This window comes from Lissotriton helveticus, chromosome 5_1 (assembly GCF_964261635.1).
Source record: "Lissotriton helveticus chromosome 5_1, aLisHel1.1, whole genome shotgun sequence".
Taxonomy (NCBI): Eukaryota; Metazoa; Chordata; class Amphibia; order Caudata; family Salamandridae; genus Lissotriton; species Lissotriton helveticus.
Window position 1 is genome coordinate 226,995,552 of NC_136065.1, and position 24,559 is coordinate 227,020,110.

The 24,559-nt window shown below is 44.2% G+C and overlaps 1 protein-coding gene across 1 annotated transcript in view; it reads left to right on the forward strand.

Moving 5' to 3' along the window:
• The window catches only part of LOC144753068 (uncharacterized), a 172,238-nt gene that overhangs the window by 107,913 nt on the left and 39,766 nt on the right, over positions 1 to 24,559 (forward strand). Inside the window, exons 8-10 of the mRNA XM_078640858.1 lie at positions 4,065 to 4,772; positions 5,149 to 5,364; positions 15,472 to 15,535. Of these exons, the coding sequence (XP_078496984.1) occupies positions 4,065 to 4,772; positions 5,149 to 5,364; positions 15,472 to 15,535 (988 nt within the window). The remainder of the gene's footprint in view (positions 1 to 4,064; positions 4,773 to 5,148; positions 5,365 to 15,471; positions 15,536 to 24,559) is intronic.

Below are 24,559 nucleotides of genomic sequence, written 5' to 3' on the forward strand. Positions count from 1 at the left end.
TAATAAACGACCTGGATGAAGGGGTAGAAGAAGGAAACAAAAAACAGAAAGCAGGAAATAGGTACGTTCTTGTCTTATTTCCTTCAATTCCGCCACCTGAAAGTAGTAGGTAGTCCATGCACAGTAGGGCCAGCGGGAAGGCACATTGTAATGAGTTTGGAATGAATTGTGGCTGGAGTCCCACCGCCAGGCATTTCAGGCCCTTTTGCCGTTGGCGCAGTCAAGGAAGCCTGGTGGAGTCAGTGGGACTGGGGCGGTCTTCTTGCGATGGGCAAGGCCATCATCTGAATCGGGCAGGTGGACCACCTAATCTGCCAGTGGGAAAACTGCCCAAAAACCCAATGGCGGGACCCATTCTGCCAAATATCTAAAACAGCATAAAATGTAATGGGGTGACCTAGTATCCCTCAGAACCTGGGCATATAGACAGTGTACTAAAATTGATTCTGTCGGGTAAACAATTTCTTTACAATTAATACAATGAATGTATTGAAAACAGAAGGAAACGCACATAGACGAAGTCAATCGAAATTAGTATATTGTAATCCTTAGTTTTTTTGTTTTTGCTTTCCCACAATTTTTCACAAAAAACTTTATTATCAAAGCATTTGTAGGCTGTCATAGAATGGTGAGAAGGTGACTTATAAGTGAGTAGGTGATCGAAAAGTGACACAGTGTAGTGAGAGACGATAATATGTACAGTGCTATATGCCACAGTGAATAAAATGTAGAACTCAATGGACATCTGTCCCTAGTCATTTGAATCTCCAATCCTACTATTGCTCCTTTTATTATTTTTAGTGGGTTGGAGAACATAGGGTATGGATTGTCATGGTATGTCGACTTTTCGACCCTAGGTAGCACGTGATTACAACAGAGTCACAGCGGGTCTTCTTCAGGACAAGGGGACAGCCTATGTGAAAATACCAACATTGGAAATGAGTACAGTGTTTTTCACAGTTGGGCCAAATGGAAAAAGGTAGACAGTCGACTGGACCTAACCGTGGCAGTGGTCCAAACAGGCCTTAGTAAGTACAAATATTCTCATAGCACACATTCACTACTAGTAACTGAACAAGTTGCTTACACGAACTCTGATGTTTAAGTCAAATAAATATAGGCTTCGGCCAACTGTATCCAGCTGTTTTAAAGAAAGGGAACAAACGAAATGAACCAGAGATTCCTTTATAAAGGGACAATATGGGCATATTAATTAATGTTCTAATGCCACTTTCTAGCATGTCAGCCCTACTCAAATGCAGCAGTTCAGTTATGTGTAAGCATAAAGCTTTATCTTTTTTTGAGAATATTCTTTGAGATTATGGAGATATAAGTTTACACTCCAAATATCTTGCTACCATTGCAATATAGGAGGGTTGTGTTATTGGAATTTTAGAATCTTCTCAGGGCCTTGTGACTAGAGTTATTTAAGTAATGTCTAACCTGCCATATCTCATCCTTTCCAAAAGATGACGCTACCAACCTGATATGTACAAATCATAAAGCAGATCAGACTCTAGCACAACCACAATCAAAGCGTGGAGTTGATTTCTAACCTAACGAAAAAACTTTAAAATCTATACCAAAGTAACCCAAAGTGAGCTTTACATGTACCTATTATAAACCTTAGACTAGACTAATACAAACTGAAAATTACACATAACTTACATTTTCACTAAACTGTATTAAATTGAACCTAAATCAAAATGTAAACTAAACTAAATCTTAGACTTTATAAACTTTATGCTAAATTGAAGTCAACTCAACCCTGCACAAAACTAAAGAAAATTAAAATAATTCTAGCACTAATCTGAAGTAAGCCATAAACTCTTTACACTAAACTAAACCTTACATATAATAATATAGTGTGAGTTCAATTACAATCATTCCAGTTGCATCCTGTATGTAGTATCTGATATTTTTATAGTATGGAGCAACACTTACTGGGCTTTCCTTGAATTGCCCAGTACTGGATGTTAGAGAATGTGTGAGGACATCAAGTATTAAATGCACAATTACAATGCCCCAAACACCCAATTTTGGGTAATTTTAGGTATGTGCATAACCCCCAGTAGTTCTGGCTGTTCGACCTCCTATTCAGGCACCATGCACTAGATGAGAGAAAGGAAACAAAGGTTTTAACTGGCTGGCGTCCTGATGATGAGCCCACTGAATTGATTATGGTTAAACATCGATCTTATCTTGGCCATGTGTGTGCTGTATACAGGTTGTTTAAGGGCCGTATACAGGTTGTTTAAGGGCTGTATACAGGTTGTTTAAGGATAATGTCTGTTTTTATATTTCATAGGGTTATTAAATTACCAGTTTTCTGTTACCTTTTTTGGTTTCCATTTGGGAATTTAATTATTTGTCCTTGACAAAGAATTTCCAGCATGAAATGCATTTGGGGCATTCTAATATGATGGTATTCAGGGACATACTGGTAAATGTGCGTAAAAAGGATTAGACATGAAAATGAATCACTTGGAAAAAAAATAATTTCAAATCAAATGTACACTAACAAATTAAAGCTGCAGCAGAATGGACTAACAGACAGGTCTGTTTAAATTACCAAATCGATTTTTCTTTTTTTTTAAAAACATATTTGATTGATTTTCTCTTTATCACAACTTCTTTTATCATTGATATACATTATTTAAATCGCCATTACCATGCTATGTATTGGATCTCGAAATAAAAGAAACAATTGTACTATTGTCGAAGAATTATCCTTGGTTCTATTTAACAGTTTTTACATGCATACTTCCATTGAATTGTAGTATCCATCAAGATTCAGTTTCTGCCATGTACATAACTCAGTATAGGCGCTGTAATGGGTTACATCACTTCTTACGTCCCTCCCAACTTAACCTAATCTACCTATGTTTCCCACACCCTCCCTCCCCACAGACTCGGTTCTGCATGTATATATTCATGTTGACAGTCAGCATAGCGAGATTTAATAATTATAACTCGTGGCATAAATCTAGCAAATGGTCCCTATGTTGTAAGTTGGTTTGAAGACAGGAAGCAGGTTGATGGTTAATTTATATTCTTGTATTAAAATGTAAAGGTCTTGAGTGGAAAGCCTGGCCAGTCAGTCTTTAACTGCCAGAGTACAGAACCAGGCACAACTACACAGAATGTGGAACGCCCTGGGCACAGTGCTCCACACTCCATGTTAAAGGCAAACCTTACAAGATAATTACAACACACTATTATATAATGTAGCGTTGCAAGGTCAATATTTTGGCATTGCCTACTTTTTGTTAGCATCCTTAACAATCTAACATTTCCCCTTCTACAGTGACTGTACCTCTGTGGCTATAAACTCCTCCAACATCATATTCCATTCTAAGGAGATAGATTTTTTTCACAGCCCCTTATGTTCTTCCCTCTGCACTTTCAGCTTTACCCCATCTGATCACTTCATTGTACCAGTCTAGCACCGACGGTGCTTTTACCGCTTTCCACCTCATGGTTATTGTGCGTTTGGAGAGAGTCAATGCCAAGTTAGCAAATCTATGTGTGGGAAGAATTACCAGATCGATGCTGTAGTGCACATACGGTGTGGTGATCTTTATTCCTGCCTGGATATATATATTTTTTATTTGATCTTATAGCATTTAAAAAAATCTTGTCACGTTAATTTACAGCTTCCGTGATGTAACACATTTGCAAGAAAGGTACAGAGTTCAAAAGCAAAACAACAGTCTACAAGAATGGAGGGTGCTTGTTGAGCTATATGTGGGCCATATACTGTTGAAGCATTGGTTATGTGTGGTTGTCGCTGAAAGTCACTACCATGAAGGCCAGGTTCTAAATCTGGATATTCGCTACTATGACGAGTACAAAGAGGGAAACAAAAGTTATTTCTTGCCTTTGCTACGTCATAAAGGAATATCAGGCTACTCTGACAGAGTTTTCTGAGAGATTATCAGTGCAGCGCTTGAGAGCACAGAGCACAGCTTTAGGATGGAAAGGGAACAAATGTGGGGTAGGTGACAGGTCATTCCTTTCTTTCTCATGGGTTAAGACTGACTGTCTTTTTTTTCTGTTGACAGACTTTTCGAGAAAGATAGCCTGCTTTACCATGGACACCAATGCAGCTATGTTTTCTCTAGTGTCAAGCCAGGCAAGGAGTACCGCTTCACCCTCTGCATGGAAACCGAAGGAGATCACAGCCCTCGCAGTAGCGTTACAGTGTTTACCCAGGAGGAGTCACTGCCTAGCTGCCCACTGCACCTACGAGTCATCGGACAGACAACCAGCCAATTGAAACTGAGCTGGGCTCCACCTGCAGAGCCTAAAGGAGTCATTAAAGGCTACACTGTGTACAGGGGGAACTCTGTTGTTGAGTCTACACAGGAACTAAGCTGCATTGTGGGAGGCCTCTCACCTGACACTAGCTACACTTTTAGTGTGTGTGCCTGTACAAGTAAAGGAAGGGGTGAGAAGGCCTTTGTAGAGGCTAGGACTACAGACACTGGTGAGCATGCCCCGGGAAAATTAACCCTCTATGTTGTGGGCCGAAGCGAGATCTTCATTACCTGGGATGTCCCAAAAGTGCCATTGGGTCGCTTCTTTAATTATGAGCTTTGCCTGAATGGGAAAGTGGTTTACCTGGGCACCGAGCGCACCTACACTGCCCGGCGGCTCACAGCCAACACAGAATACACATGCACTGTTAGCGCCATCACCAGTGAGGGACGTTGCGAAAGCCGACCAGTGACCAGGCGGACTGCGAAGGATGAATATGAAAACATTAACAAGTAAGCGCTTGATGTTTGCTATTTGCTCCAATACATTTCACCCCACTATTTTTGTGACAGTGTACCACCAGAAGATGCCTCCTAATTTTAATGGTGCCTTCAGTCCAAATGACCCACATTTGAACTTTTATTGGAATGTTTATATCCAGTCCACAGGTTAAAACCATCAGTAGTGTTCGTAGGTCATAACATTCTTGAGGCTTGTATGAAAAGACTGGTAGTCTGGGCAGTGGTCAATCTCAATAAAAACTGGCATCATTGTTCTCTTCATACACTCAGTGTAAATTGTTCCCCTAAGCACAACCAATCCCTTTATTCCCTGAACCAGTTTCTATGCACAAAAAGTTTACATATCAATACATGCAATTTTCCACAGAGGTTTTTCTCCCATGTGGAGCAGCCAACCATCAACAGCCCACTCAACTCAAAGGTCCACCGAATCGTCTGAGAAGCCATCAAAGAGCAGAAGCATCATGACAGAAACTCATAAACGTTCTCCTGCCGAGATACTAAAGAACCATATTCTCATAAGCCAAATGGCCAACAGATCCAGAGAGGATGGCAGTGCTGGCACATCCATTATAAGATCCAGGTAACACGAGATGGGGTTCTTGAGCGTGTGCAGATAGCTGCTATCCATCCATGCACCAATTCATCAAGCAGTGTATTGTTATCTCAGTAGCTATCTGTAACCTGTTTGGAGTTTGCCTGACTCTATCTGTAGTCGGTTTGTCTGAAGTTTGTAGTCTTGGTTTATAACTAATGGATCTCATGTATCTTCCTTTATTCTGATTGTGAGTCTTCCTGTTAATTGGTTTGTTTGTCTGCTTAGGTTATCAAGTCTTTCTGTAGTATGTCTGTTAATAGTCAGACTGTAGTCTATCAAGGCCTTTCTGTTCTTGATTTCTGCTTACAGTTTGCCTGTGTGTTGTCTGTCTGTAAACGAGAGAATGCATGAACACATGAATGACTAGTGCACTCATCAAATAGAGGGGAATATTACCAACAACTAGCGATAATTATCGCTATGTTGGCTTAGCGGCAATATTTTTATCGCCGAGCTGCGGCGATTTTTATCGCTTAGGAACCTTGCTATTATCAAGGTTTATCTCCTAAGCGATAAAAATCGGCCGAAATGCATGAATATCGCTGAAAAGTCAGCGATATTCATGCATTACCGAGCTAATGCTCTTAGCCATGTTATCCACCTACCATTGGATAACATGGCTAAGAACTGCTCAGGGGCAGGTGTTAGCTTTTGGAGATATTCGCGCTTAGCGCGAATATCTCCAAAAGTTGGTAATAGGAGATATCGTGACTTTGCATGTCATTAGTGATAAATTTCACTGACATGCAAAGCGGGTCCCAAGATGGTCGCTATCTCCTACTAGCTGTCGCTAACTGGTGTTAGCGACAGCTAGGTAATAGGGAGATAATTTTATCTCCGCTTTCTTGGCTTTTAAAGCCAAAAAAGCGGAGAAAAACCCCCTTGATAATACGCCCCAGAATTCTTTCCAGGTAGTGTTCTGATGGACGCCTGAGGCATCTCATTATGTTTCATGATTGCTGGGCTGTAGCTGGCTATTAAAACTCTTCAGCATTGAACACTGGCTGATTTGCCCGAGAAGGCATTTGACGAGCAGAAGAGCCTCTACCGAGAAGCACATTTAACCCTGGTTGTGTACTTTGAAATCTGTGTCCATATGTCTGGGTATAGACTTTGTTATGTATCGCTTTCATCCATAAGAGCCAGTAACGTGAATTGCGAATTCTGAATCTGCTTATTCACTAGTACTATTTCACAGTAGTGGGAAACGTAAGTTGTTTGCCAATGCTGTGACGTGAGTGGGGAGCGCTCACTTCCCTGTCAGCCGCAGTCTTTACCTATCAGCGCTAACAGAGGGATTTCAAAGCTGCTCTGAAATGTCGCTCAAAGAGCCTGTGAGCAAACCATTGGTGTAGTTCTCTGCTCCAGGAAGAGCAGAGAGCATGGCTTATTTAGGGAGAAGGCGGGAAGGCACAGAGGGTGGGGTAGGTACGTGCTCTGCCAGGTTTTGTGTTACTTATAGGTCTGGGTAAGTGAGCAAACACCTGAACTGAGTGTGGTGTGTGTGGGTGACAGAAGACTTGAGACCATATTAGGTAAAGTACTCCAGGGGCACAGCTGCATGTACACCCATTTGCACAGCTCGTTCTGAATTATAGATTGTATTGGCGTACATGTGCACTGGCGGTCTCTCAAAGGGAGCACCTTCCCTCTGCACCCGTGCCATTTTATAGACACTTGCTCAGAGGCGAAGAAGCTGTCAAGAGGCGCTCTGACTGTTGGACACAAAGAGGTGGTGCACTGTCAGTGGGCCTCTTAAAAGGGGGAAAAAGGAGCTTGGTGGGTGCTGTCACTCACTCCCCTCACCTGCACGGGGTTCTCTGCGCCCCTTTCAAAATAAAGCTTAACACTTTATGCCAATCCACTCTATGCCATTCCACTCTATACCACTCCATGCTACTCTACTCTGTGACACCCTGCTGCACTATACAACACTCTACACTACAATACTCCACTTTAAGAAACTCAACTCTAATACGCCCCCACTGTTCCCCACTTTATGACACTACAATACTATATGACACTCAAGTATACAACATTATTCTTTACTCTACTCTGTGTCACTCCACTCTATGCAACTCCCCTCAACGCCACTTCCCTCTACAATACTCCTCTCTATGACATACTACTCTAAGGGCCAGATGTACGAACATTCTGTTTAGCGACTTGCAATTTGCTGCTCGCTAAATAGTATGTACAACAGTGTCTCAGACACTGTTTGCAATTCCTAGTGGGGTCGCAAATTGCATGCCTCATTAACATTCATGAGGCAGTTGCAATTTGCGACCCCATTGACAATGGCTAGCACTCCCAGGGATGGTGGCCTGCTGGGGTCAGCAGATGCTGTTGCAAAACAATGGTACATGGCACTGACACTCGCTATTAGGAAGGGACACCCCTTCCACCCCTTCCTAATAGCAAGAGTCGCAAGCGCAATTTTGCGAGTCATCAACTCACAAAATTGCATTTGTACATGCCTGGACACCTTTTTTGCAGGCGCAAACTGGCTGATTTCCTGTTTGCGACCAGAAACCAGAGGGGTACATCTGGCCCTAAGATACTCTACTCCACTCTACGCCACTCAATTTTATACCACTCTACTCTACTGCACACTATAACACTATACTCCACTCTATACCACTCCACTCTACGACTTTCCACTTTACTTCACTCTATGCGACTCTACATCACATCACTCAACTCTACATCATGCCACTCAATGACACTCTACTCCACTCTCACACACTCCCCAACTCTGACACTCTACTCGACTCCACTCTGTGCCAATGCACTCTATGGCACTCCACTGTATGACACTCCACTCTACAACACTCCACTCTACTCCACTCCACGCCAGTATACTCAACACTGTCCAGTCCTCTCTACCCACTTCACTCTCACCATTCCACTCTACACCACTCCAATCTACTTCACAACATTGTACTCCACTCTACACCACTGCACTCTATGCCACTCCACTCTACGACAATCCACTTTATGCCAGTCTATGCCACTTCACTCTACTCCACTCCACACTCTATACCACTGTATTCTTCAACACTCTACGCCACTCTCCACCACTCTACTCCACTCTATGCTATGCCACTCTACACCACTCCACTCTGCACCATTCTATGCATGCCACTCTGCACCATTCCACTCTACATTACTCCACTCTACAACACTTTACTCCACTCTACGCCACTGGAGACGCACTCGAGACCACAAGGAGCGCCTGGGAAGGGCTCACGCTGATTTTTAAAAGCACAAGGGTAAAATCGCTTTTTAAAATATAATTCACTGTATATTGTTCACAGTTCCATACTCCCCGGTCCACCGCCAATTGTTTGGTTAGTGTGGAGGGAGGCGGAACAAAGACCCGGGCTACAGGAAGTGAATCACGACTTCCTGGCCGGGGCGACCAATCAGCTGCCTGCAGCTGTCAGCCCATCCACTACATCAACCCATGCACCTCAAGACGCGAAGCGGGCGTACTCGAGACCACAAGGAGCGCCTGGGAAGGTCTCACGCTCATTTTTAAAAGCACAAGGGTAAAATCGCTTTTTAAAATATAATTCACTGTATATTGTTCACAGTTCCATACTCCCCGGTTCACCGCCAATTGTTTGGTTTGTGTGGAGGGAGGCGGGACAAAGACCCGGGCTACAGGAAGTGAATCACGACTTCCTGGCCGGGGCGACCAATCAGCTGCCTGCAGCTGTCAGCCCATCCACTACATTAACCCATGCACCTCAAGCCGCTGGCGCACCAAAGGCATGCCAAAGGCAAGCCCGTCTGCGCCCGTCCGCGGCCGACCGGGGCCAGGGGCTATGACCCCTGCTCCTTTTTCTACTCAAATCAGAAGATACAGCCCCGACTCACTGTACAAACTTAGAGGAAAGGCCCCGCCGCCATGCTCAACTATGTGCAACCTACTAGATCAGAACCTAACATGCCCTCACTGTGGATTTCAGCCCCCCCTGTCCTCCCAACAAAACCTATACAGCTAAGCATCCTCCTGCTAAACTGTAGATCCCTACCCAAACACACCACTGAAATCTCACTGCTACTAGAAGAACATAGCCCTGACATCCTATTTTTAATCGAAACATGGCTCCATCTCGAGTCAGACCCCGACATCGTCCAGGCCCTACCCAAAAGATACCAAATTGTGCGAAAAGACTGCACAACTGGCAGAGGAGGTAGCTTAGCTATCATCTATAAAGAATGCTATAACCACCGCAGCTCCCCCATCCAATATCCAATTGCGAAAGTCTTTCATTCGCCTTAGAGTTCTCCCCCACAAGCACCCTATCAGGGATACTCATATACCGTCTGCCTGGGACCCTAGGACAGTTCCTTAACTCCCTGCCAGCCTCCATAGCCAACCTAGTCTGCAGTTCATCTAACTTCACTCTCCTAGGAGATTTTAATATCCACCTTGACAATGCCCTAGACAACAACGCCTTAGAAATAACTTCCTGTCTCGCTGCACTACAGCTCCAACAATTAGTGCTAAAACCCACTCATTCCAAGGGCCACCTCCCAGACCCCATTTTTACCAACTGTCCAGACCTCTCAGTGGGAAACCCTCGGACCCTACCATGGACGGACCACCTTCTAATACCGGCCTCATGGGGATGCCCAACCCCTCTTCAAGCACCCAATATAGCCACCCGGAAGGAACGCAACTGGTCCAAACTCCACCAAGCAGAATGGATAATTTCTTTAGATTCCTCCAGACCAGCCTTCAATGCGGATCCTTCTATAGCCAACGAGAACTTTAATAAGTGGATTTTAAACTCTCTAGACTCCGTTCTCCCCATCACAGTTACGAAACCGAAGCGCATCACCAAGAGCGCTCCCTGGTACTCCCAGGACCTACGACACCAGAAATGCCAATGCAAAAAACTAGAGATAAATTGGTGCTCAGACTACTCCCTCTCCAGAAAAACTGCGTATAGAAGTGCGATAAAAACCTAATAAAATGGAATTAGAACTTGCGCAAGCAGCTTTTTACGAGAGTAAGATCAACGACGCTGCATCCAAACCGAAGGAAATCTATAAAATTGCAAAATCCCTTCTCAAACTCCCTGAAAAACTCCAGATCCCTCTCAATCACCAATCCCGCTGTAACGACCTGACAGAATTCTTCCACAATAAAATACAAACCATATACACCTCCTTCCACCACACTCAAGCCCCAGCCCCAGTAATCAACCCTCCAGAGTCACAACCCCACATTTCAGCAACACTCGCAAACTTTCCCTTATTTGACCCCTCCACATTAAAATCCACCATGCTCCAAGTAAAATCCGGATCTCCCAATGACCCAGCCCAACCACGCTCTCTGCTGGCAGTTACCACGCACATCCTACCCACCATCCTTGAACTACTCAACACCTCGCTAGCCACAAGAACTGTCCATCCTCCTTGGAAATGGGCCATGGTCAGGGCTCTTCTAAAAAATAAAAAACAGCCTAGATCCCAACATTCCAGGGAACTTTCGACCAATATCCCTGTTGCCCTGGCTTAGCCAGATTTTTTTAGAGACACGTCAATAAGACTCTGATGGAGTTCCTAGAAACCCACCAGCTGCTTGACTCAACTCAAGCAGGATTCCGACCCATGCACGGAACTGAGACTGCCCTCATCAATGTTGCAGAAGAGGCAAGGAAGATCACGGATCAGGGAGGTACGGCAGCCATCATCCTGCTGGACCTAAGTGCCACCTTCGACACTGTAAACCCCAGCATACTACTACAGCGGCTCACCAACCTAGGAGTCTCATCAACAGCAATCTCATGGCTCGAATCTTTCCTGAAGGAGCGATCCTTCCAAGTGTTTGAGGGTGAAACTGCTTCCATTAGTAAACCTCTCGATTGTGGGGTACCGCAAGGTTCCTCCTTAAGTCCTACGCTTTTCAATATATACATGAGCCCTCTAGCTGAGGTCGTCCGTCCCTTCGGGATAAAAATAGTCACCTACGCGGATGATACTCAGCTAGTGGTGGCTCTGAGCTATCCTCACACCGGCCCCAATAGTCTCAGGGACTGCCTGGAGGCAGTGACCTCCTGGATCACATCTTCCTGTCTCAAACTAAACGGATTTGATTTGACATTTTATTTAGCGCAGCTTATGCCCGAAGGCGTCTTTGGCGCTGGAATAGTCTGCGGACTAGAGTACCAACTAGATCCAATTCTGAATGCCTAGTTAATTTTTAAACAGCCAGGTTTTCAGCTGTTTTCTGAACATCATCAGAGAGTTGCTGTTTCTTATCTCTAAGGGAAGGGAGTTCCATACCTTAGCCGTACCAACGACAATGCTCCCCCCCCCCAGCATAGCTGTCTGTACCTGGGAACTACCAATAGTTGAGCCTGTGCTGATCGTAGATTTATAGAAGGTAAGTATTTCCTAATGCCTTAAATGCAAGACATTGCGACTTGAATATAATTCTCTTGCCCACTGGCAGCCAATGGAGATCCTTCAGTCGGTACGATATTGGTTCGTTTTTGGGAATGTCCAGTATCAGCCTTGCTGCTGCGTTTTGCATTCGCTGGAGTCTGAGCAAGAGCTGCGTCTGAAGCCCTGTAAACAAAGCATTTCCGTAGTCCAACCTCGATATAGCTAATGCGGTAACCACCGTTTTTAGCGCATCCATGGGAATATATGGACAAATCTTCCTGATGATTTTGAGGATCCCCCAGAAGGTGGAGGTAAGTTTGTTAATATGCCCTTCAAAGGTTAGTCTTTGGTCAAATATGACCCCCAGATTTCTCACCTTAGCTACTGGTACTGGGCAGTCACCCAAATCATCCGGCCACCACTTTGGGGACCAGAAGGGAATATGGTTGCCTAGTAACAGAACCTCAGTCTTCTCGCTATTTAATTTAAGACAGTTCTTCTGCATCCAGGAATTAATCTGTAACATACATTTGTTAAAACGGTCTGCCGTCTCCTCAACATTGTCTGATACCGAGATCACCACCTGTGTGTCATCAGCATATGATATTGCAGCGAAGCCATATTGCCTGGTGATTTCTGCCAACGGGGCCACATAAATGTTAAAAAGTGTGGGATTCCGAGATGAGCCCTGAGGCACCCCGCACGGCAGCTTGAAGGATTTGGAGGTTTTGCCGTCCATTTCTACAGCAAATGTTCTATTATTTAAGAATGACGTCAATAGCGTAATGGCACTAGCTTGAAACCCCAGTTCTGCTAATCTTTTGATCAGAATTTGGTGATTGACCGTGTCGAAGGCCGCCGATAGATCTAATAGGATCAAGGCGGCCTCCTTACCCTGATTTAGAGTTTTTCTTAGTTCTTCCGCTGCCATCACCAAGGCAGACAAAACCGAGCTATGCTACTAGGTCACTGCCCCAATCTCAACATCAATCACCTCTAGCCCACTTGTCTTGGAACCCCCCTGTACCCAAAGACACAATCAAGAGCCTTGGCATCTGGCTGGACAAGTCCCTCAATTTCAACTACCAAGTAGCAAAGTTATCAGCCACCTGCTTCGGCCTACTCAGGCTCATCCGAAAAATCATGCCCCTCCTTCCCTTTAATGCAGACGGATCATGATCCAAGGTCTAATCCTATCACGTTTGGACTTTGGAAATGCCCTCTATCTAGGGGCTCCACAGTCCACCTTGAACAAGCTACACGTTATTCAGAACTGCGCAGCACGCACCCTGCTCCAGATTCCACGTCGGACCTCAGTTCAAACAGAACTCAAAAAGCTTCATTGGCTCCCTGTCAAAGACAGAATCATATTCAAGGGCCTGTGCATTGCACATACAGCTAGATACATCAAGTTTAATTGCGCTCGCAAAGGGCAAGATTCTGAGAATCTGGCCCTTTGCGAGTGCAATTTTTGCATTTGGGATTCATCATCCCAAATGCAAAAGTCGCTAATAAAGAATTTGCACATTTGCGAGGAATTGCATTTAAGGAATCTCTATTGAGATTCCTTAAATGTAAATCATGAACCATTTTGAAATTGCGAAATCGCAATTTAGGACCGCTATTTACCACGAAGTCAAACCTCGTGGTAAATAGCGAAAACTTAGAAAAATGCATTTAAATGCATTTTTCTAAGTTGCATGTTACACACACACATGTCCTTTGGACATGTGTGTGCACAACATCAGTGTAAATTCACATTTCAGGGGTGCTACAGGGTGTCCTTTGGACACCCCTGCACCCTTGAAATCGCATCCTTATTTGCGATTAGCAAATTGCTAATCGCAAATAAGGAATAACTCCCCATTCATTCCTATGGGCCTAATCGCAAATAAGGAATGTGTAGGAATCGCAATTTATTTAGCGGTTCCTACATGAATCCCGTTTTGCAAGTCCTTAATAGCGATTCCTTATGAATCGCTATTACAGACTCGCAAAACGGCCCTTTGATGAATCTAGCTGATAGAGCCTTTTGGAAATCAGGCGCCACCATCAACCACACCCTGGTCACTCCCTATCAACCAAACAGACAGCTTAGGTCTACCTCCTCAAACCTTCTCACAATACCCAGAGTTAAGAAAGTTAGATGTGGTGGAACCTCCTTCTCCCACAACACGGCCAAACTCTGGAACTCCCTACCCCTTCACCTGCGTGCGGAACACAACCTGTTGGTCTTCAGCAAAAAGCTTAAAACTCAGCTGTTTAACAATTAGAACAAGCTCCCTCTGTCCCCTCTCATGCAATTGTCTGCAGTGATAGGACCCCTCAGGGTAGCTACCGCGCTCTATAAATGTTCGTTTCATTTCATTCATTGTACTCCACTCCACTCTGTGACACTCTACTCCACTTTACGACACTCTACGCCACTCCTCTCTATGCCACTCCACTCTACGCCACTCTGCTCTACGCCAGTCCACTCTATGCCACTCCATGCTACTCTACGACTTCCTGCTCCACTCTACGACACTGTACACTCCTCTATTCCACTTTAAGAAACTCAACTCTGCGACATTCCACTCTGTGACACTCCACTCTTCTTAACTCTATGACACTATACGACACTCCAATGTACTACAGTCTTCTTTACTCCTCTCTGCGCCACTCCATTCTAGAACACTCTACTCCTTTCCAGTCTAAGACTCTCTACTCGACTATGCCACTCCACTATACACCACCCTATGCCACTCTGCGCCACTTCACTCTATGCCACTCTGCGACACTCCACGACACTCTCCTCTACGGCACTAACTTTGAACCATGCTGGACAGCAGCCACACTGGTAAACAACATGGCTAAAATCCCTTGACAAAGCCAATAGCTCTCGCATTGGCCAACGCTGTTGGCTTTGCCCAGTACTTATCTTTAGTATCCTGTCTTTCCCCATGAACTCTGCCACTCATTATCTGCCTTGCTTCTCTGCTTCATTTCCCTTTCTCAAGCCATATTTCTTTCTCCTGATACTTTGCAGAGTGCGGATCAGTTTAGGCTTATTTTTCAACAATCCATGTACGTATCTAGGAGCTCCCAGCTTGGTCCATTGAACAACATTTTACATTGGTCCAAACACAGACAACACTGTAATAGGTCTTACATCCTCACATATTACAAACATCCGCCTAAAAACAGAGGCTGAATGGTGAAGGTTGTTTCCGTTCCTGGTGTCAATGTACCTTCATTTCATGTATGTTGTCTGTAGTTTGGCTCCCCTGGTTAAGGGTGACATGGTCCTTGATGGGCTCTGAAAGGGAAGTCCCTTGTGGTGGGATCAAAAGGCAGATTGTGTTTGCTACTGGGCCAGGGAGAGCTTTGAAATATAAAGCAATCTTCTCGGTGGGTTTTAAAACTATTGCTGATTATTGGGCAATAATGGAAAGACCCCCTCTAATGATGTGAAAATGATCTTTACTATCGAATCCACTGCAGTACATCTATGAGTGTTTGCAGTGCACAGGTGCCTCGTTGGAATTTCTTAGTATGTTGAAAACAACTTGACGGATATCCTATATTATTAGATTAAGTAAAGGGAAGGTCTACGGTCATTTTGCAATGTTTATGTTAGTTTAAGTCTTGAAGCTACCTTTCTCCCTGTTGACCATACTATTGTTTCCTTGTGTTTGCACCATGTAGGAGAAACTCGTCTTTATCCTGGTCAACAGAATCGAGGGTAGAGACACCACAATCCCCTTCTGAGGTATAGTGAAATCTGACTTCACAAATCAGCTTTTCTCACTCTGAGAAATGTATGTGGTCAAGCACAACTTTGCACATGCAAAATGCATACTTTCGTCCCTCAAAAGTTGCATGAATCTCTTGACAATTTTGTAAAATTAATCTTTCATAGCAAAATGTTATCTGCTGTTATATCTTGTGACTTGTTTAAGCAAGCACACAACTTATGTAAAAAAGTCTCACAAGGTAGCGGCTGGATAGACATTTTCTGTGCAAACCAGTCCTGAGCTGGAATCACAAAATATTACATTTTAAACCCTAGGTGCAAGATCAAATGATATAAGTTACACAAAAGTCACACAAAATCAGATAATGAGAATTTTTTTAGAAATGTGGGTTTTGCATAAAGTGACAATTACATTTAAATCTCAGTTATAGTTAAAATGTCATGCAGAACTTGTTGAAACATGTAATGAGCGAATGGTGACACAGGGGGACATGGAAAGTTTTTGTAGCCACAAAAATATAAACTTTTTTCAGAAATCATCAAGGGTAGCCCAGAACACTATGAAATTCAGAGGGTCTATATAGTAAAGGAAAATGCACAGTGCAACTGTGTAAGTAGATAATCCTTCATTGTAGATTGCTTCTAGGATAGGTAAGTAGGAGAAGATAGGAAGTATAGATAAAACCCCATCAGGAGCAGGCTCCAATCAGCTCAGCCTGAGTTGACCAACTGACACTGTGAGCACAGAGAGACACCCAGGCATTCCATGAGAACAGAAGAGAAGTAATTTACTACACGTCCTCCTTCCTTAGGGAATGACAGCAGAAATAGAGAGAAAGATAAGTAAGATACCTCAAATATAACATTTACATGAAAGTACAATGAGATACACAAATCTAAAAATTTACTACATGAGGTATCAGAAATACCATTAGCATGAGCAGAAATACAATAAGATGCTAACATTACTAATACACACCCCATTCCCCTCCCTTAGAGAAAACAAAGCATGGCTTAGATGAATAAAAACCAATGCCACAAAGAAGGGTGGCCACCCCTACAACCTCCCCAAACATGGGTACACCAGAGGGTAGGAACCCTGGTAAACAAAGGTGGGTGTAGACACAGAGACAGACCCCTGGGAGAAATACAACATCCCAAATAAAAGGTACAACAGGGGTAAGATTCACTCTATATAACCGGAAGAGTGTAACCCCCACAACAGAAATACACCAGAGAAAAACGCTCTGGAAAGAAACCAAAAGTTCCCCTGATCAGGAAAGAAGGCATGCTGACACTGATAACTAGGAAGCTGCTCATTCAAAGTCCTACCAACATGAAACCCTTGGCCACGAGTTCCAAGCAGGTAAACTTCGACCTGAGCATAGTGTCAAAATGAAAAGGTGCCCCATGGGAAGTAACCCAAGGAACTGCCCAAACAATCTCTACCAAAAATAGGGAACAACGCAGGGTACCAACCCTGTAAAATAACACAACCTCCCCTAAATAGGGTACACTACAGGGTACTTACCCTGGAAAACAACACTGCAGGGTAGTCACCATGGAAAATCACATAACCTCCCCTGATAAGGGTACACCACAGGGTAAAATGCCCTGGAAAAGAACACAACCTCCCCTAATAAGGGTACATTACAGGGTAAAATGCCCTGGAAAAGAACACAACCTCCCCCAATAAGGGTACACTACAGGGTACTCACCCTGGAAAACTGGAAATTAAGATTAGAGGCATTGACTACCCCCACAACCTCCCCAAAGAAACGGGTACACTCTACATATGAAGACTAAATCAAGGCACACACCATTCAGTGGTACACTACACTCATCATCTGTACAGAAAGCTTACTGTCACACAACAAACTTGAATTTAAAACTGAATTGGAGGAGTGTACACACACACAACTTCCCCAAAGAAAAGGGTACACTCTGCGCTAACAACAGTAAAATGGAATTGAGTGCCACTAAAACCTCCACACGTTAATGCATATTTCAAATTATTATCTGAGCAGTGACCACATTTCTAGAAGCATAATACTTTCCCCTACCAGGATAAATCACATACCAAATAGGACATGCAATATATCAACTTGCTCTGTGTCCCGTTGTAAAGAGCTGCGGGTCCATGTATTGTCCGTTCTGCTGTCCGGGCAGCCACGACAGCTCCAGGAACATTGTTCTTGCCCCTGCTCAAATAGGCAACACCAGACAACTCCTCGTGGACTTCGTCAGGTGCATAGTGACCTCCTCAAAATTGGCAAAATGTCCTCTGCTTACATGCCGCACCAACCATTGACCATCAGAGAGAACTGTACTCGCAATACTCACTTACTGGAGCAGACCGGGTAATTTGTTGGCCACAAAACTTTATTGACAATGCAGTTTGCTAAAGAAGTACACCGCAGTAAAGATTGCCAAGCAGGAGGAAAACATCCAACCGCAAAATGGCGGCACGCATACATGGCGTAGTGCAGGGTGGCTTGCGGCAGGAGCGTGCACCAAAGCGTCCATTGCAGCAAGTCACAGAGAGAGGAACGGATGTCACAGAAGAGAGATTGCAAGCATGTCGAGTGCACGCGTGCGGTGGAGGCTCGTGGGCTATTTGAAAGGTAGCAGTTAAACTGCCATGGAGCAAAGGTAACATCTGAAATATCCAAATAAGTAACGTAAAGTGCCCCATACATCGGAATAACAGGGCCCCAGTCCCTGCCTCTCCAAATATGCGTATCGGCTGACTAAAGGTGCCCCTCGCAACACACACGCTGGGGACAGCCAGCAAAAAAAACTCCCAGTCACTGAGTATTACTTGTCCAAAAATGTGTGTAAGCTTACCCACGTGCCCCTATTTTGAACACTCATAAGTCTTCTCCAAGGCTGCCAGTTACTCTCATTCAGGCCCCAAGCTCCACAGGCAGACCACAATGCAGCATCTGTCTTGGAGAGTGTGCCAGTAAGCGTCGCTTTTGTGGACAATCTTGAGTCCCTTCCAACGCTATGAATACTCTCAAGAAGGTGCTAAACTCCACTTGCAGACAAATACGCAGCGTCTGTCTTGGAGAGTGTGCCAAAACTGAAAACACAGCAGGACAGGAAACTTGTGGCGCAGGAGAGACATGTTCACTGTAGGAGTCTTCCAGACAGTAGCAGGGTGACAGCAGGCTCACTACTGACAAACGCCCAGGGTGCAGGCTGTCCAGATAGTGCAAGACACTTGTGGGGCTGGCTGGGCGTTACCTTTGAGTTTCAATTGACGTTTTGAAAGTCCTTAATGTCTTTAGTTCCGTGTCCTTAAGTTCCTTGGTTCCTTAGTTGTCCTTTCTCCTTACTCCACGCGTAGGTTCAAGATCGTCGCCAAATTGCAGCAAAGGACGATGCACAGTCCAACTGTGAAAGTAGATAATCCTTTGTTGTAGATTGCTTCTAGGATAGGTAAGTAGGAGAAGATAGGAAGTATAAATAAAACCCCACCAGGAGCAGGCTCCAAGCAGCTCAGCCTGAGTTGACCAACTGACACTGTGAGCACAGAGAGACACCCAGGCATTCCATGATGTCATGGTACATTCTATTCAGTGGAGAACAGTAGAGAAGTAATTTACTACAGTCTAGTAATTTTGAAGATGGCAGTACTGCACACATCCTTGCCTTGCCTTCAGCCAAACCAATGGCAGGGTGACACGCTTATTTACAAATACTCACTGCGACAGCCTGCCATACCTGCAACAAGACCAACGATCTCCACTCTCAATTTAGCACAGTTGCAAGGAGATTTGTCACTTGGCAAGCCCCACTCTAGCACTTTCAAGTCCCAACGAAAACTTTTGTCCAGAAAAGAAGTGCCAGCATTCTCTAGAGTGGAGTCGCTAGAGTGTGGGACTGCCATAGACAGTGGAAGTTTGTGACAAACATGCGTTAGCAGACATGTAAACAAGAGAGCAGAGACTGGATTGAGGATGGGGGCAGGTAATGCCCTTGTTTGTTTCAGACGGTGGTAGTGATTCGTGTATGTGTGATTGTTTAAACGCTTATCTGTGTGTATGTGCATTATTATGAATGTGTTGTGCGTGTGGTTGGTGTATCCATCCTTAAAAAACATTTCCTCATCCTTGAAGCCGTTTACAGTGTTGGGCAACACCAAATATATATGGTGCCCCCAATATAAAGGGTTTGTCTCTGATATAATATTATTTGCATGATAATGTGAAATCTTAACATATGTTGGGCATCTTTGGACTAATGATGACTCAATGTCAGCTATCATTGCCATACTCTACTTATGCTTGACCTAGTTAGGGCCATCTATCATATAATTGTGGCCAACCTTCGAATAATAACGACAATGGCTTGCATGATGTGGTGGTTCTTAGCATTATCGTGGGCAGACATGGCACAGTGGTCCTGACAAATGGTGGGCATCCTTGGCATAACGTGGGCATCTTTTGCATTATGGTGGGTATCCCTGTCATCTGATGGTATGCAGCTGGAGCAGACAATGTCAATATGATGTATTTATTCAAGGGATATCACAAGCTGACATTTAGAGACCAAGCACAAAAACTGATTTTTGAGGCAAAAAAACATTTTTTCCAGAAAAAGGCAATATTTTCTTATAGTGTGTTAACCCAACATGAAAAGTTCACATTTAATAGAACCATATGTATTATGCGAAAATGATATACTGATGTCTGTAAACAAAATGATAAAAAATCAAAAGAATATTTAAAGATGCTCTTTGAATTGTGGTTTAAACTAAGCTGAGGAGATTTCCATTTGTCATTAGGCACTTTCAGCTGTGCAAGTTATTTCATTAGCCATGAAGACGAATGTTATAATGATTAAGCTTTTCCTGGCATTGCTGTTAGTAACTGTCTTATGTGTTGGGATGGTTGGTATTCTACCACAATACTGAGTTTTATATATCGTCCAGCCAAAATATTGTATCCAGAATATAGACTTCGGCAATATCATGTTGGCAGATACTTATGGGTATGTTTAATTGCATTCACATGTTTAACTCCACATCTATTTAGCTTGAGGATATATATCTTCAAGCCACATAGAGTGGAGTTAAGAATAGTAGATCTAAACTTACCTTACTTATAAATATGTTCTTTCATGATATTTTATTAGCCAATGCTACCGAAATTATATTTGGGCACTGACAATATTTTTTCACTTGATATTTTGACATACATTAGGTGACCACTACTAGTAATCCTCAAATTGTGAGCAATGTTTTGTTTGTACTGCAACAATAGTCAAAACCATTAACCAATAAAAGCTCAAGACACCTAGAACTGCTCAGAAGTTGCTCCTGTTATAGAAACGTTTGGACCCTTGGAATAAAGGAAAGCTGGAAGTAAACAACAGTTGCAACTTTACCAGGCATTCCAGAATGTACTGAGTGTGAAATGAGTGTGTAGAGTACACTCTGGAATGCCTGGTAAAGTTGTAACTGTTGTTTAGGGCTTTCATAATTTGTCATACTAGATCAACTGGCATACAATCACTTCCTCCAGGCAAAAATCCAAAACTACTTGATTTACAAAACATAATTGCCATCAAACCTAAATGAATACATAACGCCTATAAAAGCCAGGACTTTTAAAACATGGGGGTAAAATAAAGGACAAAAAGTATTGCAACATTGTACAAATACCCCACAACGATTTAGCTCACTGTCCTCCTTTATTAGGTTTCGCCTGCCGAAGGCTGCGCTCTGCGCAGCTTTTCGGCGCAGGCGAAATCTATTGTTTACAATATGGGCTTCAGGAACGTCCCCCGGCTCCCATTGGCTAGCTCCATAAATGGAGGCTAGCCATTGAGAGCCGGATCTGTCCGTCAAGGCCGGACCAGATTCGGGGGCGTTCCCGCGATTTTTTCGCTCTCCGCCTCTGCGATGTCGTCATCGCGGCGGTGGGCGGAGTTTTGTTATTTTTTTCTTTTTCTGGGTTTGTTTAGCACTCAGGCAGTGAATACGTTGGTGTGCGTTTGTCTTTACCACCCCTCCGACTTCATGCTCTGTTAACGGGGGAAAATGTGTGTATTATATGTCAAGAAGACCCCCCAAGGGTGTGACCATTTCTTATCACCTTGAATACCTACCTGTGTTGGGGAAATAATTAAATAACTGCGACCCACTCAGCTCATGAATCGTCCTTAAGACGAAGGCATCTACAACTTTAATATAAGTACTGACACATCTTTTAAAAAACTTTAATTGCCATTGACAAATGTGAATCTTTCACTGCATGTGTGTGCAACACACACATACACCCTATGTTGCATCGTAAAATTAATGGGGTTTGAAAATAAGGTTAATGAACTTGTACAATTGCAATGCATTTTAAATGTGTAAGGATCTGTTACGTTTCCACCTCAAACTCCAATGTTATATTTTGAAGGAAAGTGGGGGCAAAAAGAACAGTTGGTATCGGACACGCTACGCATAACCTACAAGCATCGACAAACCGAAAAATAAAGAAAAGTCTAATTGCTTTTCCCCTTTTTAGAAGGAAATTATTTGAAAATAAAGATGCCCCGTTGCAACAATTGCATTTGTTCTATATATAGTAATATATTTTTTCAGGGTGCCATTCTTTTAAATATAAGCCAATAAATCAAATTGTCTAAAGTGTCAGCAAATAAAACAAAAAAAAAAGCGTACAAAGTCCACTTGCCCGATGGAATCCCAGCAAACACCCCAAAACCTTCTCGCTTCCGGGTGTTAAGGTTATTGCTTTTCAAAAAACCCTCGCCCACAGTTCCGCTTTCCTCGTCCACCTTCCAAACTCGCTTCAATTTTCGCCTTCCTTGCCTCCTCTGAGGATGGGGGCCTGCAAATGGTCAAGTCACCCAAATGCCTCGCAATGTGTGCTTTTTTCAAGCATTAGATTTGCAAAGAATTCCTGTCCTCCTGGTCGGAAAAAAAGACAGGAAAAGAAAAGGAAAGTAAAGTAAAACAAAGAACAAGTACACAAAAAAATAAAAAAAAAAGCGAAGCGCTTGTGTAAAAGTTGCAACGCCGGTGGATTCCTGCCTTCCTCCCACAGCTTTTTTTTTTTAAAGCTCCCCTGAAGTAGGAAGTGGCGCAGAGCAGCCGAGTTGTGCCTTTTCTCCTTGTTTACAGCTCCAGCCGGCCCCTGCGCATAAATCTTGCTCGCAGCCCACAGAGACGCGTGTGTTTGTATGCATCGTTAGGGCCAGCTAATACCTAAGCCATTAACCGGACCAGTGTGGGCTTCTACTTTCGCTGAGGAACATTAACTTACAGTTAAATTTCGCGGAGAGAGAGAGGGCGAGAGAAAAGACATCGCGAATTTGCATAAGTATATTCATCACTCGGGTTTGTCATATTAAATTAGTGGAGTCGTGTTCTTTTTTTTCCGACCGCCTAAACTTTTTTCAGCCTTCCAGCGCTGAAATTGTTTTTTATTTATTTATCTTTTCAGAGCAGGGTTGTCGGTACAGGCGCGAACACCATAAATCATAAAATGGTGGTGGGGCGGGGGGGCGTAGGAGAAGACAGCACAGGGGACAGCAGTTGTTTGTCTAATAAACATCGGAGTGCATTAGTGGACTAGAGAACGGGGCGCTTTTGTCCAAGGGGAGATGGGGGTGAAAGAAAATGTGCCCTCCAACTGAAATTAATAAGTTGGGAGGATGTTATTTGTTGGCCCATAACCGAATTGTTTACTTCCCGCCAACCTATGTTGTGGCGTCTGTGAACCGAATGGCAGGTTACTTGGGGGTTATTTGAGGGGTTTAGGGAGTGGTAGACAACGTTTAATGCTGCATTCTGTTATTCTTCTAACATTTTTCCCCATTAGCCTATCGATCTCGCCTTTTAAAAAAATCTCTCCAACTCACTCCACCTTTCCATTAAAAATCCTATTTCCTGTGCACTCACTAATCAATGCAAATTTTCCCTGCGACTGATTGCATCGGGGCCGCTCTGACGCTGGGCTGTGGCTCGCGTTACTGCTGTTACGCCAACATTCCCCTGGAACCAACCAAAATACACATAATATTATAATAAAAAGAACCATTCTCCCAAACCCACTGCTTTGGAGCACTGCTGCCAACCACTTCCTTGCAGCCGATACCTCCACCCAAAAACCCATAAGGCAACGCATTCATGCCCCTATAGACACTTCTATATATTTGTTTGGCTGTGTAGTTCCCTCCCTCCCCGGTTCCCACCCCCACCTCCTTTTTAGGTTTCGCCTAAATCTGCCGAAATCTATTGTTTACAATATGGGCTTCAAGAACGTCCCCCGGCTCCCATTGGCTAGCTCCATAAATGGAGGCTAGCCATTGGGAGCCGGATCTGTCCGTCAAGGCCGGACCAGATTCGGGGGCGTTCCCGCGATTTTTTCGCTCTCCGCCTCTGCGATGTCGTCATCGCGGCGGTGGGCGGAGTTTCGGTTTTTTTTTTCTGGGTTTGTTTTTGTCATTCCATGCCGACCACGGCCGCCGGAGGAAGCCCAGGTGAGTGCTTGTTCATTATGCACCCCAGATGCATACACATGATGGACGCCCCCTGTTCTGCCCGAGAGCATTGCCCACGTACTGTGGAGTTCCCCAGTTCTGCCCATGGTTCTGATCGCCCCCCCCCACACTATGCAACCCCCGGACTTTCCCATCACAGACTCGTGCCCCTGTCTGGAGCTGCGGGCGGCGGCGGGGGGTGGCTGCTCCCCGTCCGTCCTGCGCTGACCCCCGGCCACGCCCCCCGTTCTTGTTGTCTTTCCTTTTCTTCCTCCGTTCTCTTTCTGTTTCCTCTTTTCTTTTCTTCACCCTCCTGCTTCAGGCGTCTTCTCCACTGATTACCTGCCTCATATGTTTCTTTCTCTTCAGTACGTATCTCTCTCTCTTCTCCCCCCCCTCCCCTCGTCCCGACTCATTTCCTCTCAATGCTCTCTTTCCCCCGCCTCTTTCTCCTCCCCTTTCCCTCACCCGCTCCTGATTTTATCCCCGTGTGTCCCCTCGGTCCCTTCTCCTTTCTCCTCCCGCTGCTCCCTCCTT